The sequence below is a fragment of the Denticeps clupeoides genome, chromosome 2 (genome assembly GCF_900700375.1).
Source record: "Denticeps clupeoides chromosome 2, fDenClu1.1, whole genome shotgun sequence".
NCBI lineage: Eukaryota > Metazoa > Chordata > Actinopteri > Clupeiformes > Denticipitidae > Denticeps > Denticeps clupeoides.
This window is the reverse complement of record NC_041708.1, coordinates 15,323,341-15,346,196: the sequence shown is the minus strand read 5'-3', so window position 1 is coordinate 15,346,196 and position 22,856 is coordinate 15,323,341. Positions and strand designations below refer to the sequence as shown.

Sequence of the window (22,856 nt, the reverse complement as noted above, 5' to 3'; positions counted from 1 at the left end):
GGTGGTTGTGGCCTAGTGGATAACACACTCGCCTATGAACCAGAAGACTACAGAGTCACAGGTTCAAACCCCACTTACTACCATTGTGTCCCTGAGCAGGACACTTAACCCTAAGTTGCTCCAGGGGGACTGTCCCTGTAACTACTGATTGTAAGTCGCTCTGGATAAGGGCGTCTGATAAATGACATAAATTGTACCTAAGGATGAATCATTCATTTGTCCCCATCATTTACTTCTGTTTTTAGACGGTCTTGTCAGGGGACTTGGTGCATGCACAGACATGACTGTGGTCACCGAGGATGGATTAAAGTCTTTATGAGCTTCAGGCTTCTATTGGGAGCACTGAAGAGAAGCGTGAGCGCCGGTGGGGAGAATGGAAAAGAATGGAGTGTCAGCAGCACCCTGTTTAGGGGTGCAGAGAGCACACAGAGGCAATGGAGAAGGAACCTTTACCATGGCGGATTGCAAGAGGAACATGACCAGCTTTAGCAGGTGTGTTATGCCATTTCTGCAAACATTCAAGCAGAAAGGGTAGCCTTGAGTCGGCAGGAGTAGTCAGAATCCAAGACAGTACAAGAGGAGTGCTCAGGTGGGTAACAGATGAAAGTTGGCAATGAGGCAAAAGTACAGCTTGCTGGTGCGATTTGACCATAGGGCAACAAAGACTTTGTCATTTAGGCTTCAGGTGATTTAGAAGAGCTAGCAGCTGCTCCGGGAATTAAAGCACAAATGTTGAGAACCAAGATGGCAGCCATGATTTATAATCCATGCTAACCCGCACACATCTGCTTCCAGGTGGCCATCTAGGGTGGTAGTAGCCTAGTGGGTAACACACTCGCCTATGAACCAGAAGACCCAGGTTCAAATCCCACTTACTTCCATTGTGTCCCTGAGCAAGACACGTAATCCTACGTTGCTACAGGGGGACTGTCCCTGTAACTACTGATTGTAAGGCACTCTGGATAAGATGCTCTGGATAAATGCTGTAAATCTGTAGGGACATCCATGCAACCCCTGGAGGTAGGGAGGTGTGCTATGGTGAACTTTTTGTAAACACACAGCTACATGACCAAAACACACATACCCAGAATCAGAACTGTTTCCACAAAGAAGGGCATCGCGACTGCCATCTAAAAAGTACTGGTTTTCTGTAGAGGAAAGAGAAACACAAGTTTAATTTTTCCAACAGTAAGCATTCAGTTGACTGAAAATAAGATAGCTCTATCAGGTCATGTCTGTGGGCACCTTCATTCTCAATGTAGGCCTCAAAGTCAAACATGCTGGTGTTATTGATCGTTGCATTAAAAGACATAGTGTCACTGAAGTACATGGTGGAGTTGAATAGGGTCTCATTTGTGGGCATTGGCCAGTGAATGCATTTATGACGGAGGTTTCCCATGAACAGCTGCAAGCCAATGAGTCCAAAGACTGCCAAAGCAAATACAGTGAGAATCATCACATCTACCATCTTCTTTACAGACTGAATAAGTGCTCCAACAATGGTTTTCAGACCTAAGAAAAAAGAAATGATAATATTGACAAATATGTGGCATGACATTCAAGTTCTCTTATATTGTTGCAAACCTATTATTTCATTAACTATCTTAATAAATACAGCCTACTTAGGTGTCCAAACAAAGGAACAACAAAGTTAGATTTACCAGGAATCACAGTGATTGTTTTTAGAGCTCGAAGAACACGGAAAGTCCTTAACGCTGACACGTTGCCAAGGTCAACAAACTCTGTAATATACCTGGTAAGAGAGAGATAAAAATACAACCATAAACACAATTGTCATGTATATAAAATGTATTGTTCTCATAGCACAGAATGGATTATATGATCTGTTTCGACACTTCTGAAACATGACAGAATTTTTAAGGCCTAGATCAGAATATAAGATTTGAAACCAGATTTTGCGTTTTTTAAGGGTCACGGAACACAATCTAAGGCAATAAATCAGTGATTGAAAATCCCCAGTCATTTGGCATACGCCCTTATCCAGAGCAACTTACAACGTGCTTTCATGTTACCATCAATGAAGTGATCAATTCTGGTTCACTAGGATCCCCAACTATGAATAAGCCACGCCCCCTGTGATCATAAGTCAGACAATAAGAAGGTTACAAGTTAATCTAAATATTCTCTAAAGAGGAAAGTCTTGAGCTGCTGTTTGAAAATACTGTGACTGTGCTGTTCTGACCTCAAGGGGAAGTTTATTCCACCACCGAGGGCCAAGACAGAGGAAGGTCTAGATGAGTGTCTTCCTTTTACCTTCAGAGATGAAGCAATTCTGGAGGCTTGGAGAATACAAAGTGCAGTGCGAGGTGTAATAAGGGCTGTGAGGTAGGATGGGGCTGCTCCATGTTTGGCTTTGTAGGCCAACATCAGTATTTTGAATCTGATTCATGGAACTACTGGGAGCCAGTGGTGGGAACGTAGCAGTGAGGTGGTGTGGGAGAATTTGGGAAGGCTGAAGATCAGTCGTCCTGCTGCATTCTGTAATAGTTGTAGAGGTCAGATAGTACATAGAGGTAGACCAGCTAGAAGGAAGTTACAGTAATCCAGTCAAGAGATTACTAAGGACTGAACCAGTATGTGGGTGGCCTGTGTTGACAGATAAGGATGAATTTGTCTGATATTGTATAAAAGGAATCTACACAAGCAGGAAAGATTGCTGATGTGATTCGAGAGGGAGAGTTGGTTGTCTATTGTTACTCCAAGGTTGTTGTAGAAGGAGAGAGCTGTGAGTTGTCCAGGTAAATAACAAGATCCTGATGTGGTGAAGAATCTGCTGGAATGAATATTAGTTCAGTTTTTGTGGGACTGAGTTTGAGATAATGCGCTGCCATCCAAGAAGAGATGTCAGTTAGACATGCAGAGATTTTGGAAGCAGCATGTAGATCTAAGGGAGGTAAAGAGAAGATGAGTTGTGTGTTGTCGGCATAGTAGTTTGAGAAAATGACCTTACCAAGTGATTTCGTGTAGAGGGAGAAAAGAAGCGGGCCGAGTACTGAGCCTTGAGGCACGCCAATGAAGAGTCTATGTGAGGCAGAGGTGGCTCCTTTCTGAGTCACTTGGTAAGAGCGCTCATCAAGGTAGGAAGCAAACCACTGCCATTCTGAGCCCTGAGTTCCAAGTCTCTTCAGGATAGACAAGTGAGTGTTGTGGTTAACTGTGTCAAATGCTGCAGAGAGGTCAAGGAGAGTAAGAACCAATGACAGTTTTGCTGATCTGGCCGCACGTAGTTTCTCATAAACATCAAGAAGGGTCATCTCAGTAGAGTGAGCTGTTCTGAAGCCAGACTGGTTAGGATCCAGGAGGTTGTTCTGTGACAGATGAAGTGATAGCTGATTGTAGACACAGCACTCAAGGATTTTAGAAAGAAATAAGTGGAGAGAAACTGGTCTGAAATTGTTGATATCTGTAGGATCAGCAGTGGATTTCTTTAGGATTGGAACCCTGGCTGTTTTAAAGGCAGATGGTACATGGCCAGATGTAATTGAGTTGTTTATGATATGACTGTCCCTGTCACTACTGATTGTAAGTAATTCTGGAAAAGTGCATCTGATAAATGCCGTAAATGAGAAGAAATGTATGAATGAAAAACATTTAACCCTAGGTTGCTCCAGGGGGACTGTACCTGTAACTGCTGATTGTTAGTCAATCTGGATAAGGGCGTATGATAAATGCCGTAATTGTAAATGTACTTAACAAAAAGTGAAGACCTGGCCTCCACAGTCACCGGACCTGAACCCTATCGAGATGGTTTGGGGTGAGCTGGACTGCAGAGTGAAGGCAAAGGGGCCAACAAGTGCTAAACACCTCAGGGAACTTCAAGACTGTTGGAAAACCATTTCAGGTGACTACCTCTTTAAGCTCGAGAGAATGCCATCGAGAAAATGCCAAGAGTGTGTAAAGCAGTAATCAGAGCAAAGGGTGGCTATTTTGAAGAAACTAGAATATAAAACATTTTCAGTTCCTGGAGCCCAGAAGATAGCAGATACACATTCAGGTTTTGTTTTTAATTATTTATTGGTTATGTGTGTTCATCCTCAGAGCCAACACACGTCATCAGCAGAAGAGGTAGGAAATGTAATTGAGCTAAGCTCAGGTGCATCCTGTTTCCCCTGATCATCGTATGTGGAAGAAGTTCAAATCACAGAAACCAACTGAGCAATCTGGGGAGAAGGGCCTTGTGACCGAGGGAGGTAACCAAGAACCTGATGGTCACTCTGTCAGAGCTCCAGATGTTCTAAGCAGACAGAAGAGAACCTTCTAGAAAGACATCTCTTCAGCAATCCACCAATCAAGCCTGGAGTTTGTCAAAAGGTACCTTCTCCAGTCAAGTCACCCCACTACCTGCTCCCTGGATCCCATCCCCTTCACACCTCCTTCAGTCCATACATCCCACCATAACATCTGCTCTGACACACGTCTTACATTCTTCCCTTACAACAGGAACATTTCCTACTGCTTTCAAACAGGCTGTCATTACTCCTCTGCTCAAAAAACCCACACTAAACCAATCTGTACTGGATAACTACCGCCCAGTCTCCAACCTTCCTTTTCTTTCAAAAGTTCTCGAAAGAGCAGTCCTTGCTCAACTTTATACATTTTTCCATGAGCATGATCTTCTTGACCCTTTTCAGTCTGGTTTCAGGAAATGGTGGACGACCTTCGTGCTTAAAGAGCCGCCCGCATCTTACTTGATCTATCTGCTGCCTTTGACACAGTTAATCATGAAATTCTTCTGACCACACTCCCAGATTTAGGAATTACTGGAACTGTACTCTTCACCTCTTATCTTCAAGACAGGTCCTTCAATGTATCATAGGGAGCTGAGACATCTGTCCTCTCTAGCGTAACCACAGGGGTTCCACAAGGCTCTGTCCTTGGCCCCCTTCTATTCTCAATATACACTCGCTCACTTGGTCACATCATCCAATCATATGGCTTTTCCTATCACTCTTACGCTGATGACACCCAGCTCTACTTATCTTTCCCACCAGAAGATACCATTACTGCAACAAAAATCTCGGCCTGTATCTCCAACATATCGGCATGGATATCTGAGCGACACCTCCAATTGAACTTTTTCAAAACTGAGATCTTTCCTGACAACAACTTCCCTCAGCAAAACCTCTCAATTCAACTTGGGTCACTACTGTTAACACCTACGGCGTCTGCAAAAAGCCTTGGAGTTTGGATTAACGACAAACTGAGTCTGAACCAACATGTTGCTGTGATCTCCAGATCCTGCAGGTTCACTCTCTACAAAATTCACAATATTAGGCCTTTTCTATCACAAAAGGCTATGCAGCTCCTCGTCCAGGCAATGGTCATCTCGAAACTCGACTATTGTAACTCTCTCCTGGCTGGAGCTTCTGCAGTCACCATAAAACCACTCCAGATGGTCCAAAATGTGGCAGCCAGCCTCATCTTCAATCAGCCAAAACACACCCATGTCACGCCTCTTCTCACCTCTCTCCACTGGCTCCTGGTAGCTGCTCGCATTGAGTTTAATTCCTTGATGCTTGCCTATGGGTCTATAAATGGAAGGGCACAGAACGAGGAAGCAAGGTAACGTGACTCCTATAAATTGGCAAGATGGCCACTGCCAGCCACTCAGTCATTGAATGACATGCGTCATCTAGACTTGGCTCCTCTCTACTTGCAACTCAGTAAGACTGTTACATGAGGTGTCTGCCATGCACCGGGAGCATGAAGCGAAAGCAGCACAGGGTCTTCTCCCCCTGCGGCTCCTGAACCCAGTCTGCCGCTCCCAGAGCGCTGGAATGGGACTGAGGGGAGCGGCACTTCTAACCACTCTGTCATTGATTTTCGAGTTGCAGCCTCACCGTTACCCCAGCTCGATTCTCTCAGCTCCTGAGAGAATCCGCGTTCGTGGAGGAGTTAAGGAACACATTTTGCCATCCGGACGGTGTGGAAAAAGTCGCGTCGCAGTTATCATCTGCGCCAGGGTTCCTCGTCCGTCAGCCAATTTTTTTTGCAAAAAATCCACTGGATGTCCATGCCCTCCGGATGATTTACTATAAAGGACTGGCCCCACGAAGCCGGGAGATGCCAGTAACCTATGAAGCACTAATACAACTGCCGCTGCGGATTGATCGCCATCTGCTGGAACTCCCGAAAACTGCAGACCCCACTCCAACCATGCACCGGACTCCCCGACCTCCATTCTCACCACCACAAATGACCGTCACTCCTCCAGACAATCGGGAGGAACCCATGCAGCTTGGACGGACAGCCCTCACCCAGGAAGAGAAACAGCGACGTTTCCGGGAGGGTTTGTGTGCACACACCTGCTTAAACTGCCCTATTCGTCCGGGACACGGGGCGCCCAGCTGATCGGAACGGGCCACTGGGCCACTTCTTCCTCATGTTCTGACGCCGACCTCATGACTCACTCTCCCAGCCGTGCTGGAATGGAATCAGCTTGTTGTCTCCAACACCGCCTTTGTGGATTCCGGGGCAGCTGGAAACATTATAGATCACTCCTTCGTGAGAGCACAACACATCTCCATGGAACCCCTCACATCTCCACTCACTATCACCTCCGTGGACGGTCGACCCATCTCCTCAGGACCCATCACTCACTGCACGGTTACTCTCCAGCTCTGGATCGACTGCCACATCGAAAAAATCCAGTTTTTTATTACCACCACCATCATCACCTCACCACTCCTCCTTGGTCTCTTCTGGCTGTCTCTCCATGAACCACATCTCTCCTGGTCATCAGCCGTGTTGTCGGAGTGGGGAGAGCATTGCCATCACCACTGTCTTCTGCCACAGCCCTACCTGACTGCCACCTCGAATCCAGAACCAACCCATCCTGTTTTAGATAACGTCCCTTCCTTTTACCATGACCTAGCCGCCATCTTCAGTCTGTCCAAAGCTGCCCCGCTGCCACCCCATCGGCAAGGCGACATGGCCATTGACCTGCTACCGGGAACCACTCCACCTAGAGGACATCTCTACTCTCTCTCGAAAGCAGAGCAATTGGCCATGGAGCAGTTTGTGGCTAAGGCGCTTCAGAACGGCACTTTCCGCCCATTGACCTCCCCGGCCGCGGCAGGGTTCTTCTTTGTTACCAAGAAGGATGGTGGTCTGAGACCCTGCATGGACTATCGTGGCCTCAACAAAATCACCATCAAAAATCGACCATTGCCCCTGAATAACACCTCCCTCGACATCCTCTCAGGGGCAAAGTATCTTACAAAGCTGGATCTATGCTCGGCCTATAACCTCATCCGCATCCGAGAGGGTGATGAGTGGAAGACAGCATTTATCACTGACCACTGGCCACTTCGAGTCCTTGGTCATCCCCTTTAGACTGTGCAATGCACCCGCCGTCTTTCAGCAGTTCATTAACGATGCTCTCCAGGACATGCTGGGACAGTAGGTGTATTCCTACCTGGATGATGTTCTCATATACTCGCCCACCTTGGAATCCCACATCCAACATGTGAGAGCAATCCTGAAGAGATTGCTCTCACCGCATCCTAGGTCCTCTCTGGTGGTCCCTGGAGACTAAGGTCCGGGCTGCCCAGACATCCGACCCTGGCCCGGCTAACACCCCACCAGGGTGCCTGTATGTCCCCAACATCTGCCGGTCCGATGTGCTGCACTGGGGCCATTCCTCTGTACTCTTAGCTCATCCAGGATGTCAACGGACCCTCACCTTCATTCGCCGGGCGTTCTGGTGTCCTTCTTTATGGCGGGATGTACAGACCTACGTTGACGCCTGCGACGTCTGTGCATGGGCCAAGACTCCCAACACTCCGGCTGTTGGTCCCCTGCGTCCTCTTCCCATTCCTCGTCATCCCTGGACCCACCTCGCCTTGGACATCATCACCGTTCTCCCAGAAGCCAATGGAATGACCACCATCCTGACCATAGTGGATCGCTTCTCCAAGGCGGTCCACTTGGTCGCCCTGCCCGGCCTAGCGTCCTCTGCCACAACTGCTGACCTCGGACATTGTCTCCGATCAGGGACCCCAGTTTGTCTCAGTATGTACAGAGACATACTGGATGAAATCCTGCTCCAGAGCTCTCTTGAATTGGTGCGACATGTAGCCTGTATTATTTACGTTCCAAATGATTAGTAGAAGAAGTTCACTTTAATTAGATTCAGGCAGGTAAGGGGTTAACTTCATTCGGGCAGAACTAGCCAATTGAGAGGCACCTTGTTCACAGGCTCCACCTTCTTGAACGTCGGAAAAGAGAGACAATCCTTTTGCTTTTCTGGTCCTTTACTTAAAAAGAGTAAAAAACCCATCCGCTCAGTGGCAACATCTGTTGAGAAGCCTGAAGTTATGCAAGTACAGCAAGTATTGTTGTACTGGGGTTGAGAAGGAAATAAAGCATGCAGAGTAGGAGCTTGGTGAGTTTTCCTCCAAATTAGGGATGACGCTTACATTTTGTGTGCAAGCTAACAAGGCTGTGTACTACTAAGGAAGTTTCTGTTTTATTTTCTCTGTAAACTGAGGTGAGTTGTATTCTAAGATGAATGTTTTCTTTGAATTGTAGTGCCTTTTCTAACCTTCCTGGAGGTTTTTGACATGTCTTTGTTTTTGCTAAATTTTGCAAGATCTATGATCAACATCAAACGTAACTCTGTACATGTAACTGTCTGGCCTGCTTCATTTCCTGCTTCCACTAGCTGAAGTATGAAGTTTCATTTCGAAATCTCAAAAAATAATCTTCTAGGGTTTAAAGCTCTCAATATCAAATTTGAGGTATATATAATCAATTAATGTTTAACAATTTATCCAATGTAATATAAGTCATTTTCTGTTTCTGTCCAGTAGGCAGCACTTTGCGTATTTCAGGAAACTTTTCATATACACCAGAAAGCTTATCAATGATGGGTAGTTTGGTGCAACTCCATGGCAAATCATCAAAATCACCACCAATCCATGGTCCAGCCATATAATGAAAAAACACAGTTTTCACACATAATCATCCATAAGGCCCTAAGGCTCTACAGATTAAATTTGATGTTGTATGTGCAAATGACAACTTCCTGTTACATGGCAAATCATCGAAATTCACAGCGATGCCACTGTCAAGCCATGCAACAAAGTCCTTCACAATTTAACATAACCACAGCCTTAAGATGAGCCAAAATGATGTTGATCTGAAATATTCAGAAGTTTCTTGAATACATTTATTGCACTTTTAATTTAAAACACTGACTTCCTGTTGGGTTTAGGACAAACCACCAAGAGACTTTTTTGTACGATTTGGTCTGTTACATAAGCCTGCTGAATTTCACTTACAATATGGTGCTGGGGTATTTTCACTAAAATCTTGAAGGTGGTGCTGTAGAGCCATTTGGTAATGTAAATGTGTGTAAAGTTTCATGCACAGGAAATCCATTCAAAATCTGCCTTCTTTTTGCGTAAGAATAAAAAATAAATAATAATAATCTTAACGGTTTCAGGAGGGTCCTATGATGCTTGAAAGGGTGGTAGTAGCCTAGTGGGTAACATACTCGCCTATGAACCAGATGACCCGGGTTCGAATCCCAGTTACTACCATTGTGTCTCTGAGCAAGACACTTAACCCTAAGTTGCTCTAGGGGGACTGTAACTACTGATTGTAAGTCGCTCTGGATAAGGGCGTCTGATAAATGCTGTAAATGTAATGTAAATGAAAGGCACCCAAGGAGCAGTGTGTGGGGACAAGACCTTGCTCAAAGGAACCTCAGTGCCACTTTAGTGGTTCAGGATTTAAACCTTTAACCTCTCTGTGATGCGTCCACTTCCTTAGCTGCATCCCTGGTGATCTAGTGGTTAGGACAGGGAATAGTTGTTAAACAATTTCCAGCTGGGAAATGTAATGCAGTGGTAGAGCGTATGCTGAGCAAAGCACCATCCCCACACACTGCTCCTTGGGCATCAGCAGCCTGGGCTCCTGTGCTGCCACTGCCTCCTCCTCCATTGATTGGTCACCTTAGAGTGGGGCGCATGTAAGGGGGTTACTGTGACATCCAGGGGCCGCTGGGCTCACACAGCCGGTGTGGCTGCACCTGATTGGGGGCTCTAATCAATCCAAGCTGGAGCCAAGCACAATTGATAAGGGCTTTCTAAAAAGCAGTAGGCACCAACAGGACATGGCTTCCACATGAATGTGGAACCAAAACTTATGGTAGTTGACCCAAAGTCATGACATCTTAATTTGGCTCCACTGACTTTATTCAATCTGCTGTTTTGCTTAGATATATATTTTTCTTGCTTTTTAAAAATCAAATTAATTAATACATAAAATAAGAAGACCGGTGACAGACATTACAAGAAGTTTATCCAGAAAGACAGTTGCAAAGACATGATGATACTTACGCCATACTGATCACCATGAAATCCAGCCAGTTCCATGGGTCTCTAAGGAATGTAAAAGTTCCAATGCAGAACCCCCGTGACAACACCTTAATTGTCGCCTCAAAGGTGTAAATACCAGTAAAAACATATCTGCAAGCATGATAAGGATAATTACTTAACTCACTTAACAACTATAACACTCTATAACTTAATGTTTTGTGATTTTTGATAGACATTTTCAACTGCATACATTATATAATAAACCATAACATAACAAAATAACAATATAATTGTAATAATATAATAACATAAAAAATGTAAATTATAAACTTGTGCTATCTAATGCTTAGGTTTCTAATGTTTTATGCATATACTTACTCAACAGTTTTACTCCATGATGGTGGATTGCTCAAAGTCATGAAAGCACAGTTGGTTAGAATAGTAATCATGATGAACATGCTAAATAATTTAATATAAGGTTAAGGATAACAATACAATTTTTAAATTGTTGTTACATGTTAGCTCACTTGTATTATTATATTAAAGGGGTATTATACAGTAAGTATAGCCATGGAAAAATTTATGTGAAATCAACAAAGGATATGAATGTATGAGAATTCTAATGGCTCCTCTTCTTACAATGCTGAAGGCACTGAGAATGTACAGTGAAGACTCAGCACTGAACCTGTAGATGGTGTGATCTTTACTGAGGACAATAAAGGTCTAGAAAAAACAAAGGATAGTTTTTGTCATTTCATCACTACACTTCATTCCAACCTTCACATATTCAGTAAAATGTATGACAGAATAAACAACACTAAACTTTATTTGTGTCAAAGTGGTCTTAAAATATTTAAAATATTCTAAACTAGGCTCACAATCACCACTGCCAGGTTTAGGCAAAATATTTTGAAGATATACTAATGGTTGACCATTGCCATAAATTTAGTAATGCATTCTGTTACAAAACTTGAAATGTATTAAGAATATTTCAAAATATGAAATGCATGTCTTTAATGCTTGTGTAAAACAGATTAGTGTGATTTTCTTTTTCAATACTTTCAGACTGTGAATTTGTCATTTACTTTTTCATGTCAGTGACAGTATGAATAAAAATTAATATTATTTTTTATTTATCCACATACACACTTTCTACTTCCTTTTGGCCCTTGTGCCATTTTATGTTGTGTTTAATGAATCTCTGTGAGCCCGAGGTTATGACTGAATGTAGCCTCCTCCCCAAGACAAAACCACATAGAGGAGAAGAACACGGGTGTTCCTCTGATGGTAATATGGGTGGGCTCCGTATTACCATCGGAATGTAGAAAGACCACCGGGATGCAGTGCCATCTGATTGTCTGAGGGCCACAACTCCCACGCACCCGGCCACATCTTCGGAGGAGATTCACAAACTAACTTCTCCAACTGATGACTCTTGGCTGCAGCGCAACCCTTGGCCACAAAGTAAGACCAACATAAAATCTTGACAAGCTGTGACACCTGCTGGTTAATTTTTTGTGTCCCACTGTCATGGCTGGGTGCAGCTAGGGCCACAGTCTACTCCACAAAGCCTGACAGCAGGACTCTAATCATGGACAGGTACTGCTGATTGGGCATCCATGGTTAGAGCCCTGTTATAAAGAACTGTTTGGCAGCAGACAGCTACTGCTGCATTAACCTTGAACCTTACCTTGTGTGTTTAGTTTCAGTTCCTGGCAATCGCCACAAGCCTGTGGGTTTGTTTTGGCCCTTGTCCCGTTTTCTTTTGTATTATTTAATAAATCCAAATGTCCCGTCTCTGCACTTCCTTTCCCCGCAGCTGCTTGACCTAAGATTCACGTACAACCTTTACGTCCTGACTAACGCCTTTTGGATTATCCTTCTACAGATTCAACTTCACTTACCTGCCTCCGTGCGTACCGCCGCACCGAGGTCTCTCGTCTCCTCCTACACGCCTCTCTCATTGTGGTTCCGGTTCGCGTGTCAGAATGACCGAGCCCGTAAACGCTTCAGATTTCGCTGCTTTATGTGATCGAGTAGCGCGGCAGGAAAATCTGATTGAATGTCTGTCGCAGGAGGTTCGCTTCCTGCGGCAGCGTTTACATGAGATGACTGTCGCACACCGAGAGCATGAAGCGGCGAACGCTGCGCAGAGCCCTCGCCCCCCCGCGGTTCCCAAACCTAGTTTGGCGCTCCCAGAGCGCTGGAACGGAACCGAGGGGAGCAGCGAGGCACTCCTCACTACACTCTCGTTAATTTTCGAGCTGCAACCTAGCCGCTACCCCAGCTCCCGGTCCCGAATCGCCCTCCTACTCACCTTGCTCGTTGGTCCCGCGGCGGAGTGGGCGGCCGCCCGAATCAGCTCACCCAGTTCTGCATCCCTGTTGTATTCCGAATTCGTGGAGGAATTGAAGAACACCTTTTGTCACCCGGACGGCGTGGAAGACGTTGCGTCGCAGCTTTACCATCTGCGCCAGGGTTCCTCATCGGTCAGCCAGTTCACCGCCAGATTCCGGACCCTGGCTGCAAAGACTGCTGGATGCCCACGCCCTCCGGATGAGGGATGCCAGCAACATACGAGGCCCTCATTCAACTCGCGCTGAGGATTGATCGGCATCTGCTGGCACTCCCGAAAACTGCGGCCCCCACTCCAACCCTGCACCGGACTCCCCGACCGCCTCTATCTCCACCTCAGCCCACCGTCACTCCTCCAGACCATAGGGGGGAACCCATGCAGCTGGGACGGACAACCCTCACGCCTGAAGAAAAACAGCGACGCTTTTGGGAGGGTTTGTGTGCGTACTGCGCTTCCCCTTCACACCTCCACCTGTCCTGCCCTATTCGGCCGGGAAACGGGAGTCCCAGCTGATCGGTACGGTTGGGTCAATTCCTCCACATCCGATGACGCCGACTTCCTGACTCACTCTTCCGGCCGTCCTGGAGTGGAACCAGCAAGCCATTTCCACCACTGCCTTTGTTGATTCCGGGGCAGCTGGAAACTTCATAGACCATTCGTTCGTCCGACTTCATCGCATTCCCCTGGAACTACTATCCATCCCCTCACAATCACCTCCGTGGATGGTCATCTGGTCTCCTCAGGTCCCATCATTCACCGTACGGTCCCTCTGCAACTCCGGCTGGACTCCCATGTGGAGAAAATCCAATTTCTGGTGACCAAGATTATCACCTCACCACTCCTCCTTGGGTTCCCCTGGCTGTCCCTACATGAACCCCATCTCTCCTGGTCGTCGGGCATGGTGTTGGAGTGGGGAGCGCACTGCCATCGCCATTGCCTTCTGCCACAACCCTCCTCGTCTGTCTCCATGAACCCAGAACCGACTCGTCCGGTGTTAGACAACATCCCCTCCTGTTACCATGACCTAGCCACCGTCTTCAGTTCAGCCAAAGCTGCCCAGCTGCCTCCCCATCGACCAGGCGACATGGCCATTGACCTGCTGCCAGGAACCACTCCCCCGAAAGGACATCTCTACTCCCTCTCGAAGGCAGAGCAATTGGCCATGGAGCGGTTTGTGGCAGAGGCGCTTCAAAACGGCACCATCCGCCCATCGACCTCCCCGGCCGCGGCAGGGATCTTCTTTGTGACCAAGAAGGATGGTGGCCTGCGACCGTGCGTGGACTATCGTGGATCACAGTCTAATCACAGTCAAAATTCGAACACCTTTACCCCTCACCAACACCGCCCTTGACGCGCTCTCGGGAGCCAAATACTTTACGAAGCTGGATCTCTGGTCGGCCTACAACCTGATTCGTATCCGGGAGGGCGATGAGTGGAAAACCGCCTTCATCACCCCCACTGGTAATTTTGAATCCCTAGTCATTCCATTCGGTCTATGCAATGCACCCGCCGTCTTCCAGCAGTTCATCAATGATACTCTCCAGGACATGCTGGGACGGTGGGTGTATGCCTACCTGGACAACGTACTCATTTACTCACCCACTCTGGAATCCCATATTGAACACGTGAGAGCAGTAATGAAGAGATTAGTCGCCCACCGACTGTACTGTAAGCTGGAGAAATGCGCCTTCCACCAGCGCTCCACCACGTTTCTGGGTTTTACCATCTTGTCCCAGGGTGTGGCCATGGAGCCCAAGAAGCTGGAAGCAGTGGCGTCGTGGCCCCTACCCACGACGCTGAAGCAACTGCAACGGTTTCTTGGGTTTGCAAAATTCTATCGTCGCTTCATCCGTGGCTACAGTACGGTCGCAGCACCCCTAACTGCTCTCACCAAACCTTCGTCACGTCCGTTCCACCTACCCCCGGAGGCCGTTCAAGCTTTCAAATCCCTGTGTCTGCAGTTCACCACCGCCCCCATTCTTCAACACCCAGATCCTGCCCTCCCGTTTGTTGTAGAAGTGGACGCGTCAGAGGTGGGTGCTGGCGCCGTCCTCTCTCAACGCGGTCCGGACCGGAATTTGTACCCGTGTTGCTTCTTCTCGCGGAAGTTCACCCCTGCACAGCGGCGGTGCAGCAGCATGACTGATCTTCAACCTCCCCAAATTCTCCCATACCACCCCTCTGCTACGTTCCCTTCACTGGCTCCCAGTAGCTGCACGCATCAGGTTCAAAATACTGATGCTGGCCTACAAAGCCAAACATGGAGCAGCACCATCCTACCTCACAGCTCTTATTACACCCCGCACTGCACCTCGTTTACTCCGAGCCTCCAGTACTGCTCGCCTGGTCCCTCCATCTCTGAAGAAAAAAGGAAAACATTCATCCAGACTTTTCTCCATCTTGGCCCCTCGGTGGTGGAATGAACTTCCCCTCGAGGTCAGAACAGCTCGGTCACTGAGCACCTTCAAACGACAGCTCAAGACCTTCCTCTTTAAAGAATACTTAGATTAAATTGTAATTTTCTTGTTGTCGAACTTTGTGTACAGAATCTACAACAGAGTGAACTAAATAGATGTATTCATAGTTGGGGTCCTAGTGAACCGGAATTGATCTCTTCATCGATGGTAACTTGAAAGCACGTTGTAAGTCGCTCTGGATAAGGGCGTCTGCCAAATGCCGTAAATGTAAATGAAATGTAAATGTGGGGGACCGGGAGCTGCTGGCAGTCAGGTGGGCCCTCGAGGAGTGGCGACACTGGCTGCAAAGCTGTGACACCCCGTTTCTGGTCTGGACCGACCATCAGAATCTAATATCAATCAAAACAACCAAACAGCTCAATCCCCACCAGGCGAGGTGGGCACTATTCTTCGAACAGTTCAACTTTCAACTCTCCTACCGTCCCGGCTCCAAAAACCAGAAAGCTGATGCCCTGTCACGTCAACACGCCCCAGACTCCCAACCACCCATCCTCACCGCATCCTGGGCCCTCTCCGGTGGTCACTGGAGACCAAGGTCCGGGCTGCCCAGGTGTCCGACCCGGGCCCGACCAACACCCCACCCGGTTGCCTGTATGTCCCAAAGACCTGCCGGCCCGATGTACTGCAGTGGGGCCATTCTTCCGTGCTCTCCGGCCATCCAGGATGCCAAAGAACCCTCTCTTTTATTCACCGGGCGTTCTGGTGGCCCTCAGTACGGCGGGACGTACAGGCCTACGTGGATGCCTGTGACGTCTGTGCCCGGGCCAAGACTCCCAACACTCCGACTGCTGGGCCCCTACGTCCTCTTCCCATTCCTCATCACCCCTGGACCCACCTCGCCTTGGACTTCGTCACCGGTCTTCCAGAAGCCAATGGTATGACCACCATCCTGACCATAGTGGATCGCTTCTCCAAGGCGGTCCACTTGGTCACCCTGCCCGGCCTACCATCCTCTGCCACAACCGCTGACCTCGTGCTCCAACATGTGGTCCTTCATGGGTTCCCCCAAGACATTGTCTCCGATCGGGGACCCCAATTCGTCTCAGCTGTGGAAGTCGTTCTGTCGCCTTATTGGATCGACCTGCAGCCTCTCCTCTGGCTACCATCCCCAGACCAACGGCCAGGTGGAGAGGGCCAACCAACAGCTGGGACGATACCTGCGGTGTTTTGCGTCGGAACATCAACGCACCTGGCCCGACTTTCTCCTTTGGGCAGAGCTGGCAAGTCTCCTACGCCACCGGTCATAGCCCCTTTGAAATCTGTCATGGATATTAACCCACCATCTTCTCTCACCAGGTGCCCGCAGGCGGGGTCCCCTCGGTCCGTCAGCTAATTCGGGGTTGCCGAAGGGCCTGGAGATCTGCGCGGTCGGCCCTCCTGGATGCCTCCCGAAGGATGTCCACCCAGCACAATCGCCGGCACCCTTGTCGACTGCACTTCCGAGTGGGACAGAGGGTGTGGCTGTCCACCAAAGACCTACGTCTCAGGACTGAGTCACACAAACTGTCCCCTCGATACATCGGACCATTCCGGATCCTCAGTCGGATCAACCCCCTCACATACCGTCTCCAACTCCCTCCTGCCATCCGTGTCCATCCGGTCTTCCATGTCAGTAAACTTAAGCCCTTTGTCTGATCCTCCCTTCATCCTCCGGCTCTGGATCCGCCACCGCCACGCATCGTCGATGGGGGACCGGCATACTCAGGGGAACGCATTGTTGCCTCTCGGCGCAGGGGTCGGGGGGTCCAGTATCTGGTACCTTGGACCGGCAGCGTAACGCCTCCACTTCGGGGCCGTCGGGGGTCGGCCCTGGAGGGGGGGGGTACTGTCACATGATTCCATCATGTGACTAGGAGCAACACGGAAATGAGGTAACGTGTGCCCTATAAATTGATGAGAGAGCAGCTGCCGGCTGCTGGGTCATTGATTGACACCCGTCGTCAGACCCGGCTCCGCACCCCTCAAGCAGAGTAAGCTCGTTCTAGTTTGTCTGTAATCCCGAAACCTGATCTCCGTCCTGTCGCCCTGTTCTGTCCTGTCCTGCCCCGTCGTCATCCCGGCTCCGCACCCCTCAAGCCAAGTAAGCTCGTTCCAGTTTGTCTGTAATCCCGAGACCTGATCTCCGTCCTGTCGCCCTGTTTTGTCCTGTCTTTGTGCCTTAAACGCGAACGACAACATCAGCGTGGTGTTGCGGCTCACGCCGCCTGCGTTCGCAGGGTAACACGGAGGAGCTTACCTGCCTCTGTGCGTCCCGCCGCACCAAGGTCTCTCGTCTCCTCCTACACGCCTCTCTCATTCTGGTCCCGGTTCGCGTCTCAGAGACTGATAGAAGAGAGGGTCGTCTGGCTCCCTCTCTGGGCTCTTCGGGACCTCCTCAGGGGGCACAGCCAGGATCTCGGGAGGTGTTACCTTCTCTCCCCCCGCCAGTGCTGGGTCTTCTTGCCCCGGATCCTGACTGGCGCTGGATGTGGTGGAGGGGCAGAGTTTGATCCTTGGCTCAGGGCCTGGCCGATCAAACTCTGCCTTCAGTCTCTCCAGGAAGTCCTGAAAACTCATTCTGTCTGTCTCTCTCTGGTGCCAGAGGGCTGCACCCCAGCCCAGTGCTGACCCAGTCAGACATGCGAGGATGGTGGTGATCTTATCCGCATCTGAAAGGGAGTTAAGAGCAGCAAAGTACATGCCACAGGATGTTATAAAAGACTGGCATGTACCTGCTGCCCCACTGAAGAGTCCCGGGACCATGGGTATGTCCCACACAGGGCTGGGCGTGTAGCTGGAGATGGTGGTGGGTGTGTGGCATGGGGGGTAATGGACATCTTCTCCAGCAGGTGGGGGTGCTGGTGCTGCGCTGCCGTTCAGCTGGGGAATGCCCGGGCAGAGGGAAGACGGGTCGGCGACCGGAGCTGGGAATGCATATTCCCTGCGAGGCAGTCCTGGTAGCGCAGTTGACCTCCCGTCGCCCTGTTCCACCAGCTTACCCCTACATCGCCATCTTCCTCCTCGCTGTTGTCGCACCTCTTGGAGTGACGTGGGTCTCCACGGACCTCGCGACAAAGGACAGGCACGATGGGCAGAGCCATCCCGGCACCGACCGACCAACCGGCGTCATCCTTGTCGTAGTCCATGTCGACCATGTACCCCCGGATCCCACGTGGATCTTCACGGACTTCGCGACAATCTCGGACGCGCGTGATTGGTAGAGTCAACCTGGTCGCTTTTGTAGTCCGTGTCCTCCCACCCCGTGGTCCCGAGGGTCGTCCACCCTGCTGGCATCCTGGACCCAGGGCGCGATCAACTCCCATGGGCAGTACTTTGGCCATTCGGGCTGGAGCCTGCCCACGTCCTTGCTGGAGGAACGCCGCCGTTATCGCTTCTCACACCCCTGGAAGTGACGTGGGTCCCCACGGACCTTGCGACGGGCAGAGCCCAACTCGCGCCAGTAGAAGAGATCCTGGCTCAACATGCCGAATATCGTGGGGGTCACATCCTCTGTGCTTGCTGCCCACATCACTTCCTTGCTGCTGCCGACGCCATCGTCTTTGCTCCGCCCACTCACCCGCCGACGTTGCTGCTTCCGGGTTTCACGGATTCTCCCGGGGGTGACGTCATCACGTGACGCCGTGTGCCATGGCTCATCGGGGAGAAAGCGCTCCACCAGAATGGGTGGTGCGTCTCTCCACAGGACGTCCGCTTTCATCGCACCGGGCTGCGTCCTTCACGGTGCTTCTCCTCTGCCTTTTTCCTCTGCGCTACTGTGGGGAGCGGCGACATTCTGTCACGCTGGCGAGCTGACGGGAAGGAAGCGCAGAGGCGGGACATGCTGGGAAAGGAGTTTTATTATAAAATAAACAATAAACACAAATAAACATCAGCACGATGGCTGTAAACAGGGGAATAGAGGGTAGAACAAAAACAAGCCCGCAGGCGTGTGCCGGTTGCCAGAAGTCAATAGGTTGCCAGGTGGCAAACGATGGTCTAGTTCACTCAACTGAGTCCACTAAAATGTCGCTGCTCCAGCAGGGGCAGAGTTTCTGTCTTTTATAGGCGGTCAGAATTGGCTTCAACCGTTGCGATCACCTGGAGCCAATCCTGACAGATTTAAAACTCCCCACAGTCCTTTACTATCACTAAACAATGTATAGTAGTATAAATGATTAGCTAGAACATTATAGTATATAGGAGCTTCTGGATATAAATGCACTGCTGTGCTGTGCCTCAGTTCAGTGTCAGTTCACTTGTATATTAACCTGATATTTATTAGGGCCCCAAGCACCTATGGTGCATAAAACCTATTGAATCTGTTAGGATTATCATTATTATTTATTTTTTTTTATTATGCTTTCCCGTGCATGAAAATTCAGGAAACGCATATGTCAGACCTGGCGGAAAACTTGGGTGTGGCAACATATCTCCACAGCGCCACCATAAAATTTTCAGCACAATTTGCTATGTAACAGAAACCTGCTGTCATTCGCACATGAAATATCCAATCTAGACCAAACAATAGACCAAAATGCAACATCAACTGATCTGCACCAAACTTGGTACTATCGATAACATCATTGGTTTATGCAATCACTGAAAGCAGGATCCATTACCTTGGGCTTCGGGCCCAATCAACACTGCTTGCAGTTTTAATTTATTTTACAGCCATGTTGGTATTGAACAACACTTGCTGGCTTTTGAGATCACGTTCTGCTCATGTTCTGCCCATTCAGCTGCATTCGCCATTCGCCTGGTCCTGTTCTCCCCAGCTGTCGCTGCAACTGCCTCTCTTCTGCCTGCATCCCCAATTCCCCAAAGTGTCACCAACACTCCAGTCTTTCACTCATTACAGTCTCCAGTCAGCCCAGCATGTTTGCGAATGCTTATTCCTGCAGCAACCCTGACAAAATTGTGTTAATTAAAATTGCAATTTTGGATCAATGTTAGTACTTACTTACTTTAGGTAATACTGAAACAACATTTGACTGATAGGGAATAATAACATACAGTGGGTATGGAAAGTATTTTTTCCTCATTAATGTACACACAGCACCCCATATTGACAGAAAAATAAAGAATTGTTGACATTTGTTTGTAGATTTATTAACAAAGAAAAACTGAAATAATCACATAGCCCTAAGTATTCAGAACCTTTGTTGTGACATTCATATATTTAAGTCAGGTGCGGTCCATTTCTTCTGATCATGCTTTAGACCTTCAATTGAGTCCAACTGTGTTGATTGTACTTGATTAGGAAAGTCACACACCTATCTATATAAGACCTTACAGCTCACAATGCATGTCAGAGCAAATGAGAATCATGAGATCAAAGGAACTGCCTGAAGAGCTCAGAGACAGAATTGTGGCAAGGCACAGATCTGGCCAAGGTTACAAAAAAGGTTCCTAAAAGCACATTTGGGAAGACCAGGACCGTTCCTAGAGCTGACCATCCACTGTGGCTGAGCTCCAGAGATACAGTCATATGCAGAAGGTTGTAGAAAGTCAAACATCACATTTACATTTACAGCATTTATCAGACGCCCTTATCCAGAGCAGCTTACAATTAGTAGTTACAGGGACAGTCCCCCCCTGGAGCAATTTAGGGTTAAGTGTCTTGCTCAGGGACACAATGGTAGTAAGTGGGATTTGAACCTGGGTCTTCTTGTTCATAGGCAAGTGTGTTACCCACTAGGCTACTACCATCCTGCAGCCCTCCACCAATTGGGGTTTTATGGCAGAGTGGCCTGACTAAAGCCTCTACTCAGTGAAAGACTCATGAAAACTCACATGGAGTTTGAAAAAAAAAAAAAAAGGGCTCCAAGGACTCCAAGATGGTGAGAAATAAGCTGTGACTATTCTTGAATGGCCCAGTCAGAGCCCTGACATAAACACAATTGAGCATCTCTGGCGAGACCTAAAACTGACCGTCCAATATAACAAAGAGTGAAAAAATTTAAAGGGGTCTGAATACTTTCCATACCCACTGTAAATTGTATCCCCGATATATATGGGCCAGGGTGGGACAGACTAACTTTGTGTGCTTTGAAGAAGGGGTCTATATCCTCCAGAGGTGTGTTGAGCATGTCCTCTGGTGGGTCTCCATAGATCATGGGCAGGCTCTTCCCTGCCTCCAGGTCCCTGTTGGGACCTTTAGGTTCATTCTCATCTTCTAATTCCTTCCCATCCTTGACTTCCTGTATACTGATCTCAGCCAATGACTCTGGAGTAAAGTGGCGGAACACTTCATTGCCTCTGGGAAGGAGCAGGTTCACCATCTTCACATCGCGAAGACCTCTACACTGACCTGCAGATGGGATATACAGAGAGAAGTATAAACATGTAACCCCCTTATGTAAAATTTAGGTGTCATGGAATGAGCAGTGTGACACTAATGTTCTGGGCAGGCAGCCATTTGCCAGCATATTTACCAGCTTGGCTGAATTATGCTAGTATGTTCGTCATTATTTCATGGCTCTCCATTTTCAATACTGTTTTTGGGTTAGTTGTAAAACAGTGGTTATAACATTCCACACACAGAGAATGGCACAGATGTTGTTTTAACTGGAGAAGATGATGCTGGAGAGGCAGCCACAAATACAGCTGGGCTGGTAACCAATTTGGAGCGATAGGCTCCAAAGATTATTTTTGCATTGCAGTAAATTGCACTGCTAGTTTAGATATATTCACAATAAACTTAATAGCTTAAAATCATGTAATAAATGCCATGTAATAAAGACATTATGTGAATGCTTTCTTGCCAATTCCAGTCATTGTGACAGAATGACCCAACCATATTGAGATGCAGCAAATGCCACCCTGCTGAGATCCAAGGAGCCATGGTTCGCCAGAAGGATGCCGCCAGCCCCCTTGTCCCTGGCCAGAATCCCGAGCTGCCAAGGTGCCACTGAGGAGCCACTGAGCAAAGCACCGTCCCCACACAGTGCTCCCCAGTGCCTGTCATGGCTGCCCACTGCTCACGAAGGGTAATGGGTTAAACATAGAGGACGTGTGGGGTCCTGTCACGTGACTAAATAGATCAATTTATAATTTATGGGGTTAGTTTAGAGACAATTCTCACATGGGAGCATACCCATGAACCCCGCTTGACTATAATGATGATCAGGGTTATTATATATCAGGTTGTTTTAAATATCTGGGCCCATGGACCAACAAATTATGTGTTGCAACACAAAATGTGTGTTGCTGCTCACCTCCTTTTTTTTTTTTTTCACTATCAGCCCTGCATATGAAGTAATGAATATAATTACATGTAGTTCCTTTAAGTGCCTTAAAGTGTGTGTGAAATTAGAAGCATCATGTATCCACATATCACATAAGTGTTGAGGTGTCTGTGCACTTTTATAAGAATCAGAATCAAATTAAAGCATTAGTCTTCATAAGCAAAATTAGCTTCTGCACCTCAATACTGCAGCAGTACCAGACACCAACCTCAGATTACTTACTATTTTAATAGATGAGAAAAGCTCAGATTCCATTGATATTTTTGTTACAACTACCATGTTGTTGCTAAATCAAATATTGGCCTCCTACTGAGCATAAGGACAAATGCAGGGAATTTCTAGGATTGCAGTGTGCACCTCACATATACATACACACACACACACACACAGCGATATTGTGGCTGCCCAGCTGCCGGGGGCCATCATGTCTTGGCGTTGGATTACAGAAGTG

The 22,856-nt window shown here is 48.1% G+C and overlaps 1 protein-coding gene across 1 annotated transcript in view; it reads right to left on the bottom strand.

Moving 5' to 3' along the window:
• Positions 1-22,856, bottom strand: part of LOC114784266 (sodium channel protein type 4 subunit alpha A-like) — an 83,042-nt gene that overhangs the window by 46,078 nt on the left and 14,108 nt on the right. Inside the window, 7 exon segments of the mRNA XM_028969531.1 lie at positions 1,085-1,148; positions 1,246-1,512; positions 1,662-1,753; positions 10,368-10,496; positions 10,725-10,814; positions 10,951-11,069; positions 21,197-21,468. Of these exon segments, the coding sequence (XP_028825364.1) occupies positions 1,085-1,148; positions 1,246-1,512; positions 1,662-1,753; positions 10,368-10,496; positions 10,725-10,814; positions 10,951-11,069; positions 21,197-21,439 (1,004 nt within the window). The 5' untranslated portion in view covers positions 21,440-21,468.